At 41.6% G+C, this 19568-nt stretch overlaps 2 protein-coding genes across 3 annotated transcripts in view; one reads left to right on the forward strand and one right to left on the reverse strand.

Annotated features, from left to right (window-relative positions):
• The window catches only part of ASTN2 (astrotactin 2), a 2164803-nt gene that overhangs the window by 350265 nt on the left and 1794970 nt on the right, over positions 1-19568 (reverse strand). The window lies entirely within an intron of this gene.
• TRIM32 (tripartite motif containing 32) lies at positions 18-13010 on the forward strand. Of its 2 annotated transcripts, none has more exons than XM_069241524.1 (2): positions 18-103; positions 10856-13010. In XM_069241524.1, the coding sequence occupies exon 2, from the start codon at positions 10877-10879 to the stop codon at positions 12818-12820; it is 1944 nt and encodes a 647-aa protein (XP_069097625.1). In that variant the 5' UTR covers positions 18-103; positions 10856-10876; the 3' UTR covers positions 12821-13010. The 2 variants fall into 2 exon arrangements, with proteins under 2 accessions (XP_069097625.1, XP_069097624.1); XM_069241523.1 differs by lacking the exon at positions 18-103 and adding an exon at positions 136-342.

Genomic DNA, 19568 nt, shown 5'->3' on the forward strand with positions numbered 1-19568 from the left:
AGACTCCACGGTGCAGGAATTGCGTCATCCTTCAGCTCCCGCCTACTTCCAGAGTCGCGGAGGAGCGCAAGCGAAAGAGCGGGTTCACCGAAACCGTGGCGCGGTGAGTCTTTAGGAAACCGGGGCTTCCGGTTCACTCATCCCGGGGAGGAGCCTCCTCGGGTTCATGTGTGTGGGAGGAGAGGCTTGGACACGGGAATGCGGGGTGACATGGCCTCACTTAAATAATGTAAACATAATGTGTGTTTTTCATGCTGCAGAAGGTTTCTTCGCAGGTGGGAGAGTGGGACTTTACACAACATTTCGATGTTAGATGTTATATGGGGACGTGTTTTTCCTGAAGTAAGTGGGCCCACCGTGTTTCCAGTTCTGTAGTGCTGTGAATGGCAAGTGTTAATAATATCGTGTGTACTAATTCTCTACTTATCCTCCAAGGGCGTAGCGCAATGAGGTCTCCATCCTATTAGTGGGCCCCCAGTAAACCTAATGTTAATGAATATATGTGCTATATGGGATACTCGTCACATTCTGCAGGTGCACCTCACCATTCTGCTGTACACTGCTGCTATCCACCTTAACAGAATGAACGGCACTATCGGTTAGGCAAATATTAGTGGTCAGCGCTTAAGTCACTATCTTTCCTGCTTCTTTTTCATAGGAGATTTAATGGTATTAGATGCCGGATTTACATTTCAAGCTATTAGTAGTTGTTTAACACGATTTACGATGATGGGGGCATACTAGGGTCTTGGATATGGTGGTCAGCGACATCTATGATGCTCTAGCAGCATTCAAGGGTTTGCAAAGAAAAATCGGGGATGTTGTGAACCGAAGTGAACTGGATGTAAGCATATGGGGCATTATGGCGTCCTGGAAATGTCACTTTTTGTAGTGTTATGGGTGGAAGTACATGAGCTTATCATTTGTTAATACTGAAAGAACATCCTGGCTGGTTTTTATTACTGCTGTTTTTGAACTCCCAACACGTTTTACTGTTAATCGATTAAATGGAACACAGTTTACCGCCATCAGACGGATGGAAGGCTGACTCTGGAATTATAACTCGTGTCATCTGGGTCAGGGAGAATTTTAAAAGCAGCCGTCTTCCTGGACATGATTGGAGGCTGCAGGTATATGGGATACTAAACATTCTGGGACTGGAGGTATATGGGATGTTTCGTTCAACAAGTTCTTTCGGTAGAAGTTTATAGGTTGTTGTGCTATAGACTGATTGGCGTGGCGCTCCTGGGTGGAGGTGAGCTGTGAGTAGGAGGATCAAATTATGTGGCTGGGCAGACTACATTTTTTATCTATTTGAGCTCGAATTTTTTTTTTGTGGAAATCTGCAATGCAGCTAATGATTGATTATGCATCACATTTTTAATTATGTGGAAAACGCAGTGGCTTCAGAATTGCATAATTACAGTGGCCTTGGTTATGAGGCATTGCTGTGCTACATTTTGCGATGAATCTCTGTTGTTATACGGTCTGTCATGAAATAGAGGACATGTAAATGAATGTCGATGTGACAGTATCAATTCTTATTGGAAGTGCACTGTATTTTATGGTTTGCGGCTATTTGTTTTGTATGTAAATAGTGCGTTTTTGTAAATGAATCAACCTTGAGCTCCATCATGGGCTGTCTTATACTGTGGGTTGCAGGAGCTGAAAATCGTTTTTTTTTTTCTTAATACGGTAGTAATTACAATACAGGAGCTTGAAATAGTTTTTGCTCCCTTAATACGGTGGTAATTAGAATAGAGTGTTGGCTTCCTGTCCTTTTGCTTGGGGTATGTGGTGTATTATTTTTTGAATTGCAGAAGCACTTGGGAACTCAATACATGGCCTTGGGAATATGAAGTTAAGAATTGTGGTTATTGTTCAACATGATGGTGTAATGACATGGTGTTGTGAGAGTGTTAAGATTTTGGTGATTAGAGTTATATTGCTTGATACATTGCAGTGTTGGATGTATTGTATGCCTTTCATACCATTGGAACTGAATGTCTATGAAGTATTATCCATTTTGATTGCTATGCTTCTGAAACAGTGGAAATGTTTAGTTCACTTATAAGCTAAACTGATACTATGGGGTTGACTACGAGGTGGGATTTTCATGGCAATATAAAGTAATAGAAGGAGAAAGTTCGGTAGAGTGGGTGCATGTAAAGGGAATTGTAAATGGGATGGGACACAAGACTGTAGAAGACAGGCTTTAAAAAGTGGATTTCGGTGGCTGAAAAAAAATAAACAGATATAAGAAACTAATGCAGGGAAGAAAGTTATTATGTATAGAGACGTGAAAAAATAAATAAATATTGAGCATAGGGCACATCAGAACAGGTGTGCTAGTAGGTATGTTAGGGCCAGCAAAATGGAAAAGTAGTAGATACTGAGCATTTGTAGAGAGCATATTCTTATTTTCGTGTCTTAGTGATAAGAATAGATAGCTGGAAGCTCTTCAAAGGTACTGGCAGAATTAGACTTAGGTTGAAAAAAGAGTTACATTTTAATGGCTTTTCCAAATTGCTGATTTCTAGAGAAATAAACTGCACACAATTGTTATGGTAGTAGTGTAGAAGACAATTGTCCTAGATCCTGCTTTCCAAAATGAGGAGCTTTTCAATAGGAAGTTTGTAGTGCATTATAGGGTGGAAGAAGGGCGATACGCCCTATGCCCTTCATGGAGAAGGAGCAGCGAGGATACTTCCTAAAATGATGATGGTCAGTATACAGCATTTTCAAGTGAATATGTTGATAAATTATCAGTCAAGAAAGTTCCTGACAGGCTTTAGACACATCAAACATTTAAGGGACATACCAAATGAAGAACCAAATTCCAAATCAGCCATAGTCTTTGACCTTGCTGCTGGTACATTTGGAGTATATAAAAATACCGTATAGTAGGAACAAAATTATAAACGTGATTAAATTACCACAGAGCACATGAATTACCCCGGGATCAAGCAATGAATTGTACCACAAATTCATTATATTGTTTTAATCACACTCCTGAATACATAAAAAATCTTGATATGTTTTTCACAAAACATATAGACACATTAAATCTCAAATGAAGACACAATTTTACATTGAAAAATACATAAAATATGAAGTGTATGCTTCCACTACTATTACCTTTGAAGGCTGCGCCTATGAGACAACTGCAGTCCTTTAAAGAGAGAGTCTCTAAAGGCAGTCCAGTGAGATAGACCAATGTCCTCTCATATATTCAGTTCCAGAAATGCCTCCATAAATTAATTTTGTTTCTATATCCAGATTAAGCTTGACCCCTCCAATTATATATGTCAACGCATTTCGGCCTTCACATTACAGGCCTCTTCAGGACAACAAAATGGAAAACATATCCATCTCAAGTACAATTAAATTAGTAACTAATCATGAAGATTCCACTGTGGCACAAACTAAGGCACATCAGGTAAGCTTCCAAAAGTACAAGTGCTCGCTGGAGTGATCTCTCATCCGCGACGGTGCAACAGCGGCTGGTACATTTGGATGCAGTGCATTTCCACAGTTTGATCATTGAATTATAGCTAAAATGACAAATTGGTGTAGTTCTAAAAAAAAAATGAAGACTATTTTGAGTATCCTCAAATGAGAGTCAACTGCATAACATTGAGAAACTAGAATGACTGGGAGGAGAACCTGTGCTAAATGGTAGGCCTGAGTTGCCCCATGTGTTTTTTTGTTTTTTTTTGTTGTTGTTTTTTTTCCTGTCGGTGACCACCAGAACTTCCGTCTCTCTTGTAGAAAGTTTCGGGAAATTGTCACTCTTCAATTACCATCAGCCCACAGTGCCTAAACTGTGAAGATGGAAGCTCCCTGACCCTTGACTGATGTATTTTATCAGTCTAGGGTTAGCATTGAAAGCTGTACAAACTGGCGGGGATCTCTAGTGAGCTGAAGGGTTGCCATTTAATGTTATCGATAATGGGTAAGAGTTTTGTGATAAATCACCGGTGATGAGACAGATCTTTGATAGAACAGGAGGAAATATAAAGGGTTAGGGATGAACAATCATAAAACAACAAAATAGGTTCAGAAGCAGTTCCATGGTAGTTATCAAAATGCGGTTCCTGGCATTAAAGGCAGTAACTGGTTAAAAAAAAAAAGTGCGTGATTCCTCCTGCATCAATAATCAACTGGAAACCACCAAGGAGAGCTAAAAGCAGCTGGAGAAGAGGTGAGAAATATTGTAGTTAGTATTTGTAACGAAGGTAACCAATTGGGAAAAAGTTCAGGCAGAAGGAGAAACCTATAGATTTTAAAAAAAGTCTCTAAGGGTGGTCGTATGTGATCAGTTTGTGTGTTGAATGCCATTTGAACATTTCTGCATGCTTGCATATCGGTTTTCACAATATTGACTTTAAATTGTGGTGTTATTACACGAGGAAATTTCAAATTATTTTCTACTAATCTCCTTTGTCTAATATTGCTTGTCAACTAGTTGACGGTGACTCGTGTACTTCATTTCTTAATAGTTTGTTAGTTCACATATCGGTCCGGGGACATATGATGGGGGGGGTAGATCTGTGCGGTGAGCATTTTAAACTTTATCTTTAAAAAAAAAACTAAAGTGGAGAACTGTCGGAAGATAACCTCAGCCAAACAACAACAAAAATAGTGAAAATGCAAATTGAGAACTGAAATCAAAGAAAGTCCATATCTCTGGTGAAGTAAAGCCGGAGTGTAGAAGAAAAGGTTTACAGGGCTTAGTCCTCCTCCAGCGTCTTTCTATATGATCAGAACTGATGGAAGTGAAGAAGAAATACAGTATTGAAAACTGTCATGAAAAGAAGAGTAGCAAGCATTTATGTGACAGGAAATGTAAGTTTAGAAGACAGAAGCAGGTGGTTAGAAGGATGTTTGTGTTTATAGTTATGAGTTACTCTTTATGAGATACTGGGATTTATATGGTTTTCGCTATGCAAGGATTTTGTAAAGAAGTTGGTGATCTATAGGGTAACAATATTGGTGTAATAGTGGCATGTAGAACGTTATGATGGGAGGATCCTAAAACTCGAGGCATACAAGCTGTTGTCTCGGCGGGAAGCAGGTTTAGAGAGGGATTTAGTGTTCTTTGATATAGAGTACTATGCTGCTGGGGTGCTTTTTCTGCTTGAATATGCAGTTTTATGATTGTCATTCTTGGATACTGGTACAAGAGTGGTGTATGGGTGCAGAGATGAAATGATATGGCATTTTGTGGTAAGTGGTACATTACATGAAGTTATGAGTACCTTCAATATCGATTGTTGGATCTGGAAGTATTTGGGTTGTTAATTTGTGAAAGGCCCTGGAGTGGTTGTATAGGAATATTTTAGATTATGAGAATGAAAATGCGTGTCTTGCTTGGATTTGAGCTACAATCTTGTATTTCAATATCATTTGAAACCCTCAACGTTTTTAGTACATGCCCCTTCCACGTTCATTAATAGCAGATTACTGTAGGTGCCCGCAAAATGCCTTTTGCAAACTGAAGCCTAAGTAAATTCTGCAGTTCTGTTCTAACATCATGGGCACAATTTTGTACTGTTGATTGTGTTCAGGGAGTTATACATTTGGTCTGCTGGGGTTATAGTTGGGCTTTCGTCTCAAAAGCCCATGTAGCTATCACATTTGCTTAAGATAGGGAGGGTGATCGTGGAAAAGGGTTTGTGGACTAAATGGGACAAGATGTAAGGGTTGCCCTTCGAGATATGAGGTGAGTTACACCAGGTAAATGTAATGTGGGGTGGTATGTGAATATGCTTGAATTGAGTACATATAAGATGTTATGATTTTCAACAGGAAAGTTGGAAGAAATATATGCAACACAAAATGATGGATGGAATTTTGAATGTTGTCAAACATTCACCCCAGTCACAGATCTGGGTTTAATCCATTGTTATTTTTCTTGTCATGCTATTCCAGTTTGGACCCAGTCGTATACAAATCAGCCTTGATCCTTCTCTCCATGAGAATAGTCCAGCTGAACGTTCCAGGCCAGGTCATTCCTGGACCATAAAACAAGCATCCTGGGACCGGTTTCAGAGTATCAACCCTCATCAGGCAAGCTAGCTCTAATCCGGTGGCGTAGCGAGCACGTGACCCATTTCTGGGCATACCTTTGCCAATTTGGGCGAAAATGCAACACAAAAAGATGATGGACGGAATGCTGAACATTGTCAAACATTCACCCCCAGTCACAGAACTGGGTTTAATCCATGGTAATTTAGCTTGACAAGCCATTCCAGTTTGGACCCAGCCATATGCAATCTGCCTTAACCCTGCTTTCCATGGGAACAGTCCAGGCCGAACTGCCAGGGTATGCCCAGACCTGGGTCCCTTGCTTAATGTGCCACTGGATTCAAGCTAGCTTGGCTGATGAAGGATGATGTCCCGACACTGGTCCTAGGATGCTTGTTTCGGGTCCAGGGAGGGCCTGGCCTGGTAGTTCGGGCTAGACTGTCCTCGTAGGGATCATGGACAAGGCTGATTTGCCTATGGCTGGGTCCAAACTGGTATGTGATGCTGAGCAAAAGAGCAATGGATTAAACCCCAATCTGTGATGGGGTCAGTGTTTGAAAAGATTCAGCACTCCGTCCGTCATTCTTTCGTGTTGGAAGAAATATATGGCATGTTATATGTAGAGCAAAAATCATATGAAAACCATCATTGGCAAAATGTGAATGACATCTGAACAGACCGAAGGGTAAGGAGGGCTGCCCCCATCCCCCTCCGTTTCCCCCTCCCCCAACATGTATATCTGTGTGTGTGTTTTTTTTTTTTTTTTTTTTTTTTTTTTTTTTTTTGTTTCTGATCTCATATGAGGCTGGTTAGTCAGTTAAAGCTGTGTTGAGCCCTGAAAATAATGATATCCCATGTTGTCGGACTGTTTGTGGTTGGTTTTGTATGGGACAATACAGTATGAAAGGGTATAGGTTACGGCAAGTATTGTAGCAGGTTTTATGGGTTACTTCTATGCTGTAAAGGTATTTACATTGCTTTGAAATTTGGGTTTACATTTTAGCAGCACATTGGTGTTCACTTGGAGTCAAGAGATCCGTGTTGTATCTTAGTGTAAGGGATGGCTATATGTTGGGTTCGGTGTTACCTTGATTGAAATTGTGGGATTGAGGTACATGGAGTGTGATGAGAGCGCGTGAGGTTGTATTTTTTGTTACAATAAAGGGTCCATTTAGGCCACATTCGCTACAGTATGAGGTGGTTTTAGGCACACAGTTTTTATGAAGGAAAATTGGGATTTATTGTGTACTGAGCTTTGGGTGCATGATCTGAGATAATGTGGCAGTGCAAATAAGAGTCACCGGGTTTTACGTATTAATGGTAGCTAAGGATGGAAGTAAATTTGGTATTATGTATTTAAAAAGTGCCACACTTGCCACTAAGATATGGAATATTTTGAGATTAGAAGAATAAACAGATTAAGGCACCTCGGGGGTGACAAATAATGTTATGTATTCAGTTCTTGTGTATTGTATATAGTTCTGGTGTTATGGGGCTAATAAGTTGTTGCTCAGACGTGAAGTAAATGGGGCGTATCTCATAAAAGGTTTGGAGTACATTTTGTATGTTTCATTGGGACTCGGTATGAGATGGATGATCGATCCTGAAGCGAAAGTGGACTTGAAAGCCTCGTGTCTGGATTTTGTATTGTTCCGTGGAATAGTAATTTGGGCATTCAGTAGAATTTAGCATGTTTGTCTTTCAGTAAGCTTGAATCGGGGGAAAGTTGGTTTGGCGATTGTATGCTTGAATATTGAAGGAGAACCCAGAAAAATGAGGTGGAATCGGAGTGTGGTAAATATTTAATGGGATGTTATTGTGTATTGCATGATTATTTGCCAATGCATTGTTGTTTGTGAGGATAATGTCATTAGGGTTTTTTTTTTATTCACCCTTTAAAAAATGTGTACAAATTTGTGCGATAATGTTTTTTTTTTTCCCCTGGAAGTGACAATGGATTGTTGGGGTGTGGGTGTCTTTTTTTTTTTTTTTTGCCAGCTGCGTTGGCGTTTGGAGTGAATGTAAAATTGGATATTGGGGAATGACACTAAGGGGTTGGTGTGTGTTTCTTCCATGCAATCGTTGTGATTAGAACACAAGGCATCGGTGGATGTTATTGTTGTTTTGGGTTCATATGAGATAGAAGTCATATTCTACCTTGAAAGCGAACTCCTTTTTATAGTATCTACAATAGATTACGACTGGCTTCATTATGTTGCCTCATAATCAACCTGCAGGCAAGAGGCATTGTCATTAAAAAAAATAAAACACTCCTTCCCGCCCCTCATCCTAAAGCGAGAGAACCAGTTAGCGATTTTAGTTAAGCAGGGGCCCTTTTAGATGTATTTATTTATGCGGTTTTATAAAGCACGGATAATACCCAAATATAATAAAGCAGTGTGAGAAAGAAGTAGTTTATTACACAAGGCAAATACATTACTCAAAGGTGGTGGGACGTTTATCATTGACAAAGAACATTAATGATGTATAAATTAAAGCAGTCTTCAGTGCTGAGTACCAGGCATTGGGCAGGTGTCGGGAACAGGAAGGTGTCCAGTAGAAAGGAGAAGGGGGGCTAACTAGCTTCTTTTAAAAAGAAGTGCTTTCTGTTCGGACTTAAAGATAACCAGACAGGAAGTGGTGTGCAGGTTCAGAGGTAAGGCGTTCCAGACTGGTCGCGCTTTCTGAAAAGGATTGAGCCGTAAACCGTTCGTTTAAAAAAAAAAAAAAAAAGTCGGAGATTTAAGCGCATTTATTGAATTTGGAAAACCGTGGACAGTGTCTCTGTACACATTTGGGCAATATTATAGCACAGACCAGGCCTTCTGTCTTGTCTTTGTATTTCAAGGCTCTAGCCTTTTCTACTTTGTTAATTAAAATGGTGAACTTAAAGTTCTGTTAAGATACTTGTGTATATGTTTGTTTCCAAAACATTGAGAGATGTATTACCCATCCAAAATGGCTTTCTAGGTCTGTCATCTTAGAAAGTAAATTTCAGAACTGCCCCAAAAATGTAATTCACAACGGGTTATGCCAGCATTTATAAGCCTTTTAATATGAATTACGCAATACGGTTCCTTTCCAAGAAAGCGAGGCAGTTTTATTATAATGATAATTTAGAAGGTTAGTTTTCATTCAAGGGGACGACCTATCATGCCCACCAGGGTCGACTGGGCCTTCACATGGCAGACGGCCCATCTTATTTCGTGCTATTTGCCACCGTGGCACTCCATTTCTGAGAAAAGGCTTCCCCTGACACCCTGGGATCACTTTCGCGAACGCCGGGCGGACTGCCATGTGAAAGCAACCAGCGTAGCTGCTCTTTTTTTTTATTTGTAAACAAAATGCCCTTGACACTTAGGCATCCATTTTTTCCTGGACAAGGTGGAACGTGACGGCATACTTTCGCATTACTATCAGCGGTGATACTTTTGCACGATACCGAGCTTTGTTACAAAGGAGCATATTAAAAACTCAGTTTGTGCACCGGAAAACATCGCGGTACTTTTGTATGGCCCCCAGCGATGGAAATTAATACTGTTGTACCCCTCTCTGGAGGCCGCAGGACTCGAGCGGTGAGGTGGCTTCGGAGTGTAAATCCAGTTGTCGGGGACAGCTGGCGATACTTAGCAACTCCTCTCACTTTCAAGATTTCTGGTATCCTTGGCGTTGCCTGCTGTGATGACACCTGGGCGTTCTGCAGGTTATTTGTAAGAATTAGATGGTAAGTAGGAGGTGCTTTACTTCTACTAAAAGCTGCCCATCAGGGAAGGGGTGTCTTTACATTCCACTTCTTTCGCCTGCACAACTCTGCACCGCAGATCTGAACTGCAGAACCACGTTATTAAATGGTAAAGACCAGACCTTCCTACTGGCAGCAGAAGTCTACTCGGTTTCATAGCAGACCCTCTCTGAAGCAGAGTTGGGGAAGGCAGTACTTTTATATGGAGAGCAGCTCCAGGAGTCAGGCTGGTAGAATGAGTCCACATAGGAGATGTATCACTGAAGACATCCGCTTTTAAATCACACTCCTTATCTCAGTTAACATACGAGAAGGCTCTTTCAAACGAAAACAATGAAAACGTTATTTCTTCTAGTTTAATACCTGCTTATATTTCTGCATGCAGAGATATTATATAAAGTTCTATGCATACATTACCAAGATTGAGGCATCCCCTTCCCACCAGAATGCCTTGAAACCATAAGTAACAGTGAGCCAAGAGACAGTTTCAGATTATAATGTACTCAATTAGTATAAGTGCTTTTAGGTGTATGTTTGTATATATATGTGTATATATATATATATATATATATCAGATATTGGCGATTTTAAGTGAAGCAATATTAAATTATACAAGTGCAGTAATTCACTTGAACCAGAAATGGACTGCTTGAGGGTGGCCTCATGTTTGACAGTCTAGGAAAATGATACACAGTAAAATGAAGTAATGTCCCATGGATCACAGTATTATGTCAAGGCGGGGAAGCCCAAATGTCAACCCAGGTTTAAGTCACACAGCCTTCAGTGCATTCACTGCTTAATGCCTTCTCATGTCTTCCCATGAAACATTGATTCGTGTTTAACTGTCTTTTAGGACCTAAATTATTCTACTGTGTTCAACAGAGCTGGCTTGCAAAATGAAAATCACACGTTAAACTAATCTGTGACTCCATACATAATTTTTTTAATAGAAATGCATGTATGATATCGCAGGCAAAATAAAATCAATATTTGAAACGTACCAGGCAAATTATATAGATTATTTGTGTTTTTCAAAATCAGCGTGGCATGCTTTTTTTTCTAATTTATTTATTTTTATTGTAGGGAAAGCTGTCCAGAGACATCATGGCGACTGCCCCGGGCCTGAATCCTGATGCCCTGCGTGAGGTTCTTGAGTGTCCTATTTGCATGGAGACCTTCACAGAGGAGAAGATGAGGCCCAAGCTCTTGCACTGTGCACATACTATTTGCAGGATGTGCTTGGAGAAGCTCTTGGCCAACAGCATCAACGGGATCCGCTGCCCCTTCTGCAGTAGAGTGACCAGGGTAACACATCTGACTCAACTCGCTGATAACTTGACTGTCCTTAAGATTATTGACACTGCTGGTGTGAGCGATGCTGTTAGCGTCCTGATGTGCAAGGCTTGTGGACGGCGGCTCCCCCGACACTTCTGCAAGAGCTGTGAACTAGTGATTTGTGACTCTTGCAGGGAAGAGGAACACCTGCAGCAGGGGCACAGTACTCTGCCCCTTCAAGAAGCTGCTGAGGAGCGCAGGAGAGGGCTAGAGTCAAGGTTATCTAGTCTTCGCCAGTGGATGGCTGATGTGCAGAAGAGGAAGGCCTCACTGGAGGGTCTGGGGAGAGATCTGAAATGCAAGTACAAAGCAGTCATGCACGAGTATGACAAAGAGGAGAGCTGCATCCAAGAAGAACTGGCCAAGTCTCGTACATTTTTCACGAGTGCCCTATTTGAGGCTGAGAAGGCGAATAACCAGGTTTTGGAAGAGCAAAGCTACTTGCTGAACATCGCAGAGGTGCAGATTATGTCCAAATGTGACTATTTCCTAGCCAAGATAAAGCAGGTGGACACAGCCCTTTTAGAAGAAACTGTGGAAGAGGAGGAGTTGGAGCTGATGTCTGGTCTGCAAACAGAGCTGACTCTGCAAGAGGTAGAGCTACTTAAAGTGGGGCATGTGGATCCATTACAGGTGGGGCAGGTAGTGAAAACACCTTACACTGTCAACTTGGAGGAAACTCTCTTGGACAGTGCTGCGTCCTCCTCTGTGACCTTCAAGGATGTCGATATGCATGAGGAGACAAGCAGCCTACCTCCCATTTCCTCTCCTGCCAGACCGCAGTTACCAGAAATGGTAGGAGGCCTCCACCAGTGCCATTTCCTGAAGAAGATGGGGTGTAAGGGTAGTGCGCCTGGTACATTCAATCTACCAGTTAGTCTACATATCACTGCCCAGGGGGAAGTGCTAGTTGCAGATCGTGGTAATTTCCGAATCCAAGTCTTCAACCGAAAAGGATTTATGAGGGAGATAAAACGTAACCCAACTGGTATTGACAACTTTGTACTGAGCTTTCTTGGAGCAGATCTCCCCAACCTTATTCCACTCTCTGTCGCCATGAGCAATCATGGATTAATTGGGGTGACTGACCACTATGATAACTCTGTCAAGGTATATACCACAGATGGACATTGTGTGGCGTGTCACAGAAGTCAGCTCAGTAAACCATGGGGAATTGCTGCCATGCCTTCTGGACAGTTTGTGGTGACAGATGTAGAAGGGGGAAAACTGTGGTTGCTAACAGTGGACCGCAGTGTTGGTGTGGTCAAATACAGTCGTTTGTGCAGTGCAGTGCGACCAAAGTTTGTCACCTGTGATGGAGAGGGCACTGTGTACTTCACACAAGGGCTAGGCTTGAACTTGGAGAATCGCCAACAAGAGCATCATCTTGAGGGGGGCTTTTCCATTGGCTCAGTGGGCCTGGATGGACAGCTAGGCCGCCAAATAAGTCACTTCTTCTCTGAGAATGAGGATTTCCGGTGTATCACTGGGATGTGTGTAGACACAAGAGGAGACTTGATTGTTGCAGACAGCGGTCGCAAAGAGATCATTCTTTTCCCCAAGGGGGGTGGCTATAATATCTTAATTCGAGAGGGTCTTGCCTGCCCTGTTGGGGTGTGTGTGACACCAAAGGGACAGCTGCTGGTCCTGGATTGTTGGGATCATTGTATTAAGATATATAGCTATAATATGAGAAGGTATTCCACTCCTTAGACTGGGGATTTCAGTGTTCAGTGAAACTGATCTACCGTGTTCTGACTGCTGACTTCACTGAGAACATGTCCTGCCTTGATGAATTCTGTCCCCTTCCTTACCTCTGTCTGTGAGTCAGTCTACTGTGGAACTTATTGTAAAATGCAACGAAGCACAAATCTCTTGCAAATAAACATTGGGTTTCAGGATATATCGATTGTGAAAGAAATGTGAACATGTCTTTTTATTAAATATAATTTTGTCTAGTTATATTGTGCCAAAGCACAAAATGTCTACTCGCCAGCGTGGAATGTTCTAAGGATTCACATTCTTATGCGATCGGGGGTGGCTTTCTCACCACTTAAAAATCTTTTCCTCTAAGTCTCACGCTATGAGTTTATGTATACCACCTCAGTTCCTTTTACAATGTCTTTCTATATATGTTTTGCAGGAGGCAAACCCGTTCATTTATAGTGTTGTTGTTCTCAGAGATTTGTGACTTACCTTCTCTTTTGTCTTTTCTGTTTTTTAATGGCCCTAGACTTCATTCTCTTTACTCACTGGCACTTAGTATTGCAGTTCTTAAAAGATGACAAGGGTATTACCTCCTTGTCAACTCACAAAGTACAAAAAATAGTGCGAGCATGTTTGGACTATACAGGAGGTGTGATTAATATTAATGCCCCATTATTAAAGGATAAGACATTGTCTGCAGTAGGCGCACATATATTGACGATTTGTTTAGCAACTTAAGCTTTGAAACTAAATTTCCAACTTACAGAGTACACCCAACCTTGCTGCTCAACTTTCTTTTCGTGTGTTATTACCGCAACATACTATTTAAACGCCCCCTTGGTCTTCCTGCTTGTAAAGCAATGTAGCTACTATGAGGTCACTAATCTGAAAGAAGAAAAAAAAAAAACATTGGTTTTCTGGATGCTGAAACACTGCTGTGATCCCCAAAAAGCAGAAAATGTATTCTATAAATTGTCTCGCAGTCAGTGATAGTGTAAATCAACCAGGGTATGATTACAAGGTTATATGGCCGTCTTCGGGATGCACATTTTGGCAAGATAACAGTCTGTGAGTGAGAAGCCAGGGCAATCTTCAGCACAACAACATGAGGTCGGGGGTGTTTTATGTGATACCTGCTTTGTAATTTTAACGTCGGCACGTAGGCCAGTAGGTGCCATTCACGTATTACGTGCGTTGCAGTCATCATCCCTGGCATGTAAAATTTGAAGCACTCGATATTGACTGCATTCTGATCAGGGGGCCTAATACAGTGGAGGTGTTTAAGGAGACATATTCCTGTTTGAGTTATAGGAATATTTAATGAGCAGGAGAGACATTTTTTTTCGATCCCTATTTGCAGATGAAATGGCGCTTAGAGGCACGTCCGGACATACACGTAGCAAGACGCCCAACTTCATATATGAAACCTGAAGTACCAAGCAGAGTGTCAGTAGTCTATCGTTAGTCACTCCCTAATGAAAGGGATAGTACTTTAGATCACTTCTCGGACATGTAGTGTGTGATGAATGACATGTTACATATCACTTGAGCCAGATTTATATTCCTGCAAGGCAGGAAACGTCAGCCAAGGAAATCTCAGGCTAGCCCTGCTATTTATTGCACAACCCGCAGGAGAGGGTTCGAGTTTTGGAAAACCTGATGTATGCCATTATTGAAAAGCAGAAAGAAATGAAATTGGCAAAAGAAGTATAACCATCCTATTGTCTTTAAATAAGATGATAATATTTCAGGTCGCTTGTGCTTATCTTTAATCCGTGCAAGTATAGTTTTATCAAAGTGACCTTCAATAAAGTTGCGATCGTGTGAGAGACAAGTATTTTAATAAAAGAGGATAATACTATGTTTACTTAATTGTAGTGTAATGTGCATTAATTCATGTAATAAATTATGCAGCCAAACATAACTTGTTTTTTAATTTAAAGAAAATGTAACTTTTTTATGGAACCTAGGCAGGGTAATGTTTTGTTAAGTAGCATCTTAAAAGGATTTATGAATGAATTGGAACCTACACCCTTTCCTATGCATATACCACACTAGTGTAAGCAAAGTGAGAATAACAACTTCTCCAAGGCTTCATTGATGCAATGGCACATCACAGTGGAATGCTAAAAATCTAGAAAAACAGAGGAAATGACAGATAGATTACCAGTGCCTACAAATTGGGCATATTTCTAAACGCTTATTAAATCATGGATGATCTTGACACCTTTTATTCTAGATGGGGTCTATTCTAATAAAAGCATATAGGCTTGGAATCGATAAAATTGCATCTCTCTTTTTCAACTAAGACCTATCTAAACACCAAACCAAATGAGATGGCCAATAAACTGATGTTGTCAAAATTGCAGTGCTGAAACGTAGCCTCTCTCATAGAATTTGGAGACCCCCATTCCCCCACACACAGGCCCTCCTTATGAGTGTGGTGGTCTTCTGACCTCCAGGCTTGCTGTGGCGGTCCCACCGCCGACGGGCCGGTGGTGTGGACCGCTATATTTTGAGTGTGGCGGTTTGGCTTGTGCCAAACCGCCGCTTTACCGTTCCTACAGCCAGGGCAGTCGGACCGCCGGGCCGGATGTATCTCCGACTCGGCAGTCCACCAAAGACCACTGGCTGTATTATGAGTCCCCTTTCTGCCAGGGATTTCATGACGGTAGCACAGCCACAATTTCTGGTGGAAAGGCTACAGGTAACAGGAATTCCGGTAGAGAGACTCCCTCCTCCCTCCCAGTAGTAACCAACCACCCCCTGCATACAGGATCGCACCCACGGACACGCACAACACCCTTACATTCACACGCACACCTCTCCCATCGGATGGTCACCTTACCTGGTTGTTGAGATGGTAGTTCGGAATGGAACGGGTCCTGGTGCTTGCACCGCCGCCCGCGCACTGCCAACACAACACTGCCATGCCGTTTTTCGAATTGAAATACGGCGAGCAGTGTTTTATTGGCATGGCAGTGTCGGCAGTGCAACCGCAACTAGGCCGCCAGTACGGCTGTTAGCAGTTTTCAGCCTCGAAAATGGCAGAAAGCCACCAGCAGTCGTTATATGGCGGTCTAAGGACCGCTGTGTGGGAAGTCTTTTGGTGGCCACCAGCACAGTGGTCGACGGTTTTCCCCATCAAACTCATAATAAGCACCTTAGTTCTTCTTCAGAGATCATACCTCTTGCTTCTTTTTGGCAGTGTTCAGGGACACCAAAGAACAAGGTAGAATTATTAGAACAAGCTATTGAAAAAATAGAATTTTTTTATTCCAATATTGACATTTAATTTTTTGCAACATAATGTTCACTCGTTCGTTCGAAGAAAAACATCCATTCCTCCAACAGAGAACTGGCAGGTCTTTCAAATCTGTAAGATCGATGGACTACACGTCACCTTTCATGCAGTGAATCATCTCACTTTCTACCAAAACAGAAAACCTGGAAATGCTGCATGTGTACCTTCAAAGTGAATTTAGTGCAGACCTCCATATTACTTGTCTGTTGGAGAGATTGCTGCCAAACTCTGAGAAAATAGTGAAAGAAGTCCTAAATCTGTAAATTGAGTTGTAAGGTTTGCTTCTAAACATTTGATATCAAAGTAATATAGTCCAAATGCATGCCTTCCTAACAACATTTGAAAGTAGATGCATTCCCTCAGCACCGACAATCTAAATAGGCCACAGAAGATCCTGGCGTAGTGCAGCGAGGTTACACTAGTTAGATTGCCAGGACCATTGTGAAAGAAAACAGTGTTGTCATCATTATGCACTTGCCATTTGGATGACCTCTCTATGGAGGGGAAAGTTACATATTTCAGAATGCCGTATGGTATACTTTGAACAAAGTGAAGTTCATAGTTTGTAGTTAAACACCCAGCCTATAAAAAACAATGTTGCCTGTACCAAGGATTCTCTTGGGTCTTCTGTGACAACCACCCAGCCAGATTTAGCTGTGTAGGAAGATAGCTTAACACCTGTCCATAACGTAGCTAATAAAGAATTCTTTCAGAGAAAGGCTTGGCCTCAGACAGATGATTGACACACACTTGCTTAAGAAAGGTTCACGAATGTCACCAGCCTCCCTGCTGTTTAAAACAAACACTGGCAAAGCCTTTGGGCCTGTCATTGGCTGCAGCCTTTTACATATGTCATTGCTTGTTTTTTCAAAAAACGTTATTTTTTGTCAAAGTTGCGGCCCCTCGTCAGTCTAAAAAACAATATGGCAATAAGCAAACATATGTGTTGGTTTCAAAAAGCACACATAGCAGTCCCTGCTGCTAAAGGGAACTATTTTGTGTGTGGATGTGCTTCTTGTTACAGGTGCTGTCACTCGCAGTTAAGTTGCCCAGTGGTTGAAAGGGAGGGGGGCTCATTCCCCTATGCTGTATGCTGTAGTGGGCAGAAGAAATATGTCAATGACCCAACAGATGAGTGGATTAAACTGGTTGACTGAAAGTCCTAATTAAGGATATTATGTATTTAAATTTACTAAAACTAAATTGTTTGAACGCATTCCAGATCTTGAGATCAATACCTACGCTGATAACATTTCAATCTACACGTGCTTTTTGACAAAACCACTGCTGGATAATTGAGTCCTGGATGTCAAGGGGTTTCCTGAAACTCGGCTGCATCAACAATGGGCTCAGTTTCCTCATTGGTAAATTGTCTACTAAGTCCTCTTCAGCTCAGACCGCACTACTCATGCTAGGTATGTTAGCTGCAACCAGATGTTAGGAAAAAGGACCAAGAGTCTTTGACTCTAAAGTTGGCCCTCCAGGCCCTGATTGCTTCTGTAGTCAGTACATCCTATCTTTGCATCTGTCTAATGAGATGCATTCAAAGGCAAATCAGCATTAACGTAGACAGCAGATTTGCACTGTGCTGTGTCATTGAACCTGCCCAAAACAGCCAAGAACATATCATGTTGCCCTTGAGTTATGGCATAACTTAATGACACATCTACAACAGAGTTTAAACAACAGAGTACTTGAAAGGAAGTTCCTTCTGCATCCCAGCTTGCTTCATAAATGTGGTTGTCAGAACACCCTGGTTCACATGGGCGATCACATGCTTTATTATTCTCTTTGGCTGGGGAACTTTCGTGTCCGATATGAAATTGCTTGCTCCAGGAATCTCCCCAGTCTTTGGTTTTCTTTAAATTAAAAATAACCCCTCAACCTGTTACTATAAATGATGATAGACGATCTTGGTCTTTAATGATAGCCTCCAGTCAGTACCAAAGGGAACTTTGAGGCATAACCACCTGTGGTCCATTGAAGTCGTTATCAAGGAGATATAAGAGTCTGACACTTTACCTCCTGATTCCCAGTCCTATAACATACTCTTTTGAAGGTGGGATTTGGAGCAATAACTCACTAGGTCAGCAAGGTCTGATTATTAGAAGTTGCCAGTATGAAATATTTTTTTTGGGGGGGGGGGGGGGTGAAATAACATATCGGGCAGTGCTACTACTGACCATCAGTGAGACAATGTGGGGGGAGGTTGCAAAGCACTCTTTGTTGCCATTATATATGGTCTATATACGGTCTTTCTTATGACTTTAAAACAATTGAGATTTTGTCCTCTAGTAGCATTAAATCTATTTACTCAACCACTTGGAAAACTCCCTTCAGAGATTCCCCCCTTTAACTCTTTAAGTGGAGTGGAGCTAACAAAGCTATGGGTTCTTGAAATTTTGTGTAATCAATTAACCATATTCAACATTTGTAATTCATATAAAAGATGGATTTGCTTTTAGGTCTGGTATATTAAATGGGCAAGCCTTTCTATTTTATAGTTAAATGTATCCATCAGAAAGATATTGGATGTATGGCATGGTAATTATTAACAGCAGTTTGTAAATGCCCGGGCTGTGTTGTGCACATTGATGTGATAAGGGAATAAACTGCCTAGCATAGCTGCTTAATTAAAGGGTGCACTTCAAGTTCTTTCTAAAACAGTGAATGTCCCCTACGTGGCACAGAGCTAATTCAGCAAAATGGGTCCAAAACCATATTTCTTTAGGGCTAGGAGAAGGTATGTCAACCTGCCGCATTTGAATTTTTATTCTCTATGTACTAGAGAACTGATCAACTTTCAGTGTTAAGACTGAGCTTAGTGCAGAACTACAAACGTATTAAAGTGTCTGTTGATAACTTTCAGAGACCTAGTTGGCATTTGTCAACACGTCAAGTTGCACAATGGTCGCCCACTTACATAGTGAAAGCTCCGTAGGCTTTGGGGCCATGGTTATTTTGTTCTTCAAGTACAAAATCTCATTTTGGGAGGTCCCAGGACAATCCGAAATTATTTGGCCTCAGTTATGATGGTTCACTTCTGGCGTTCTGAGGCCCCCCACTGCGAGCTCTCAACTGGGTACGAAATGCCCTTTTTAGCATTTGCCTCTCAGGGTGTCCAGCTAGAACAGCACAAGGCTTAGCAACCACAAAGAAACAAGAAACTCAGTGAAGCTGTGCACTCCTTAGACGCCAAAGAATCAACCCAGGAGCTCTTGAATCGCCCCCTAACTTGTTCCAATGAAACTAATGAGTTGACCCGAGAATTCTGAGTGTGTCAAGTTCCTTAAATAAGTGTGTGTGGCGTGACTTTATCAGAGCACTGTTCCACTCTTGGCAGCCTGCAAGCAAAAAAGGACGTTTATGATGGTGCCCGAGTCCTTCTGCCCTCAGGGCTACTTGTTTCTCACACAGTAAACTCTTTGATGCAGCCTCGACAAAAGCTTT

Source organism: Pleurodeles waltl, chromosome 6, assembly GCF_031143425.1.
Source record: "Pleurodeles waltl isolate 20211129_DDA chromosome 6, aPleWal1.hap1.20221129, whole genome shotgun sequence".
Taxonomy (NCBI): domain Eukaryota; kingdom Metazoa; phylum Chordata; class Amphibia; order Caudata; family Salamandridae; genus Pleurodeles; species Pleurodeles waltl.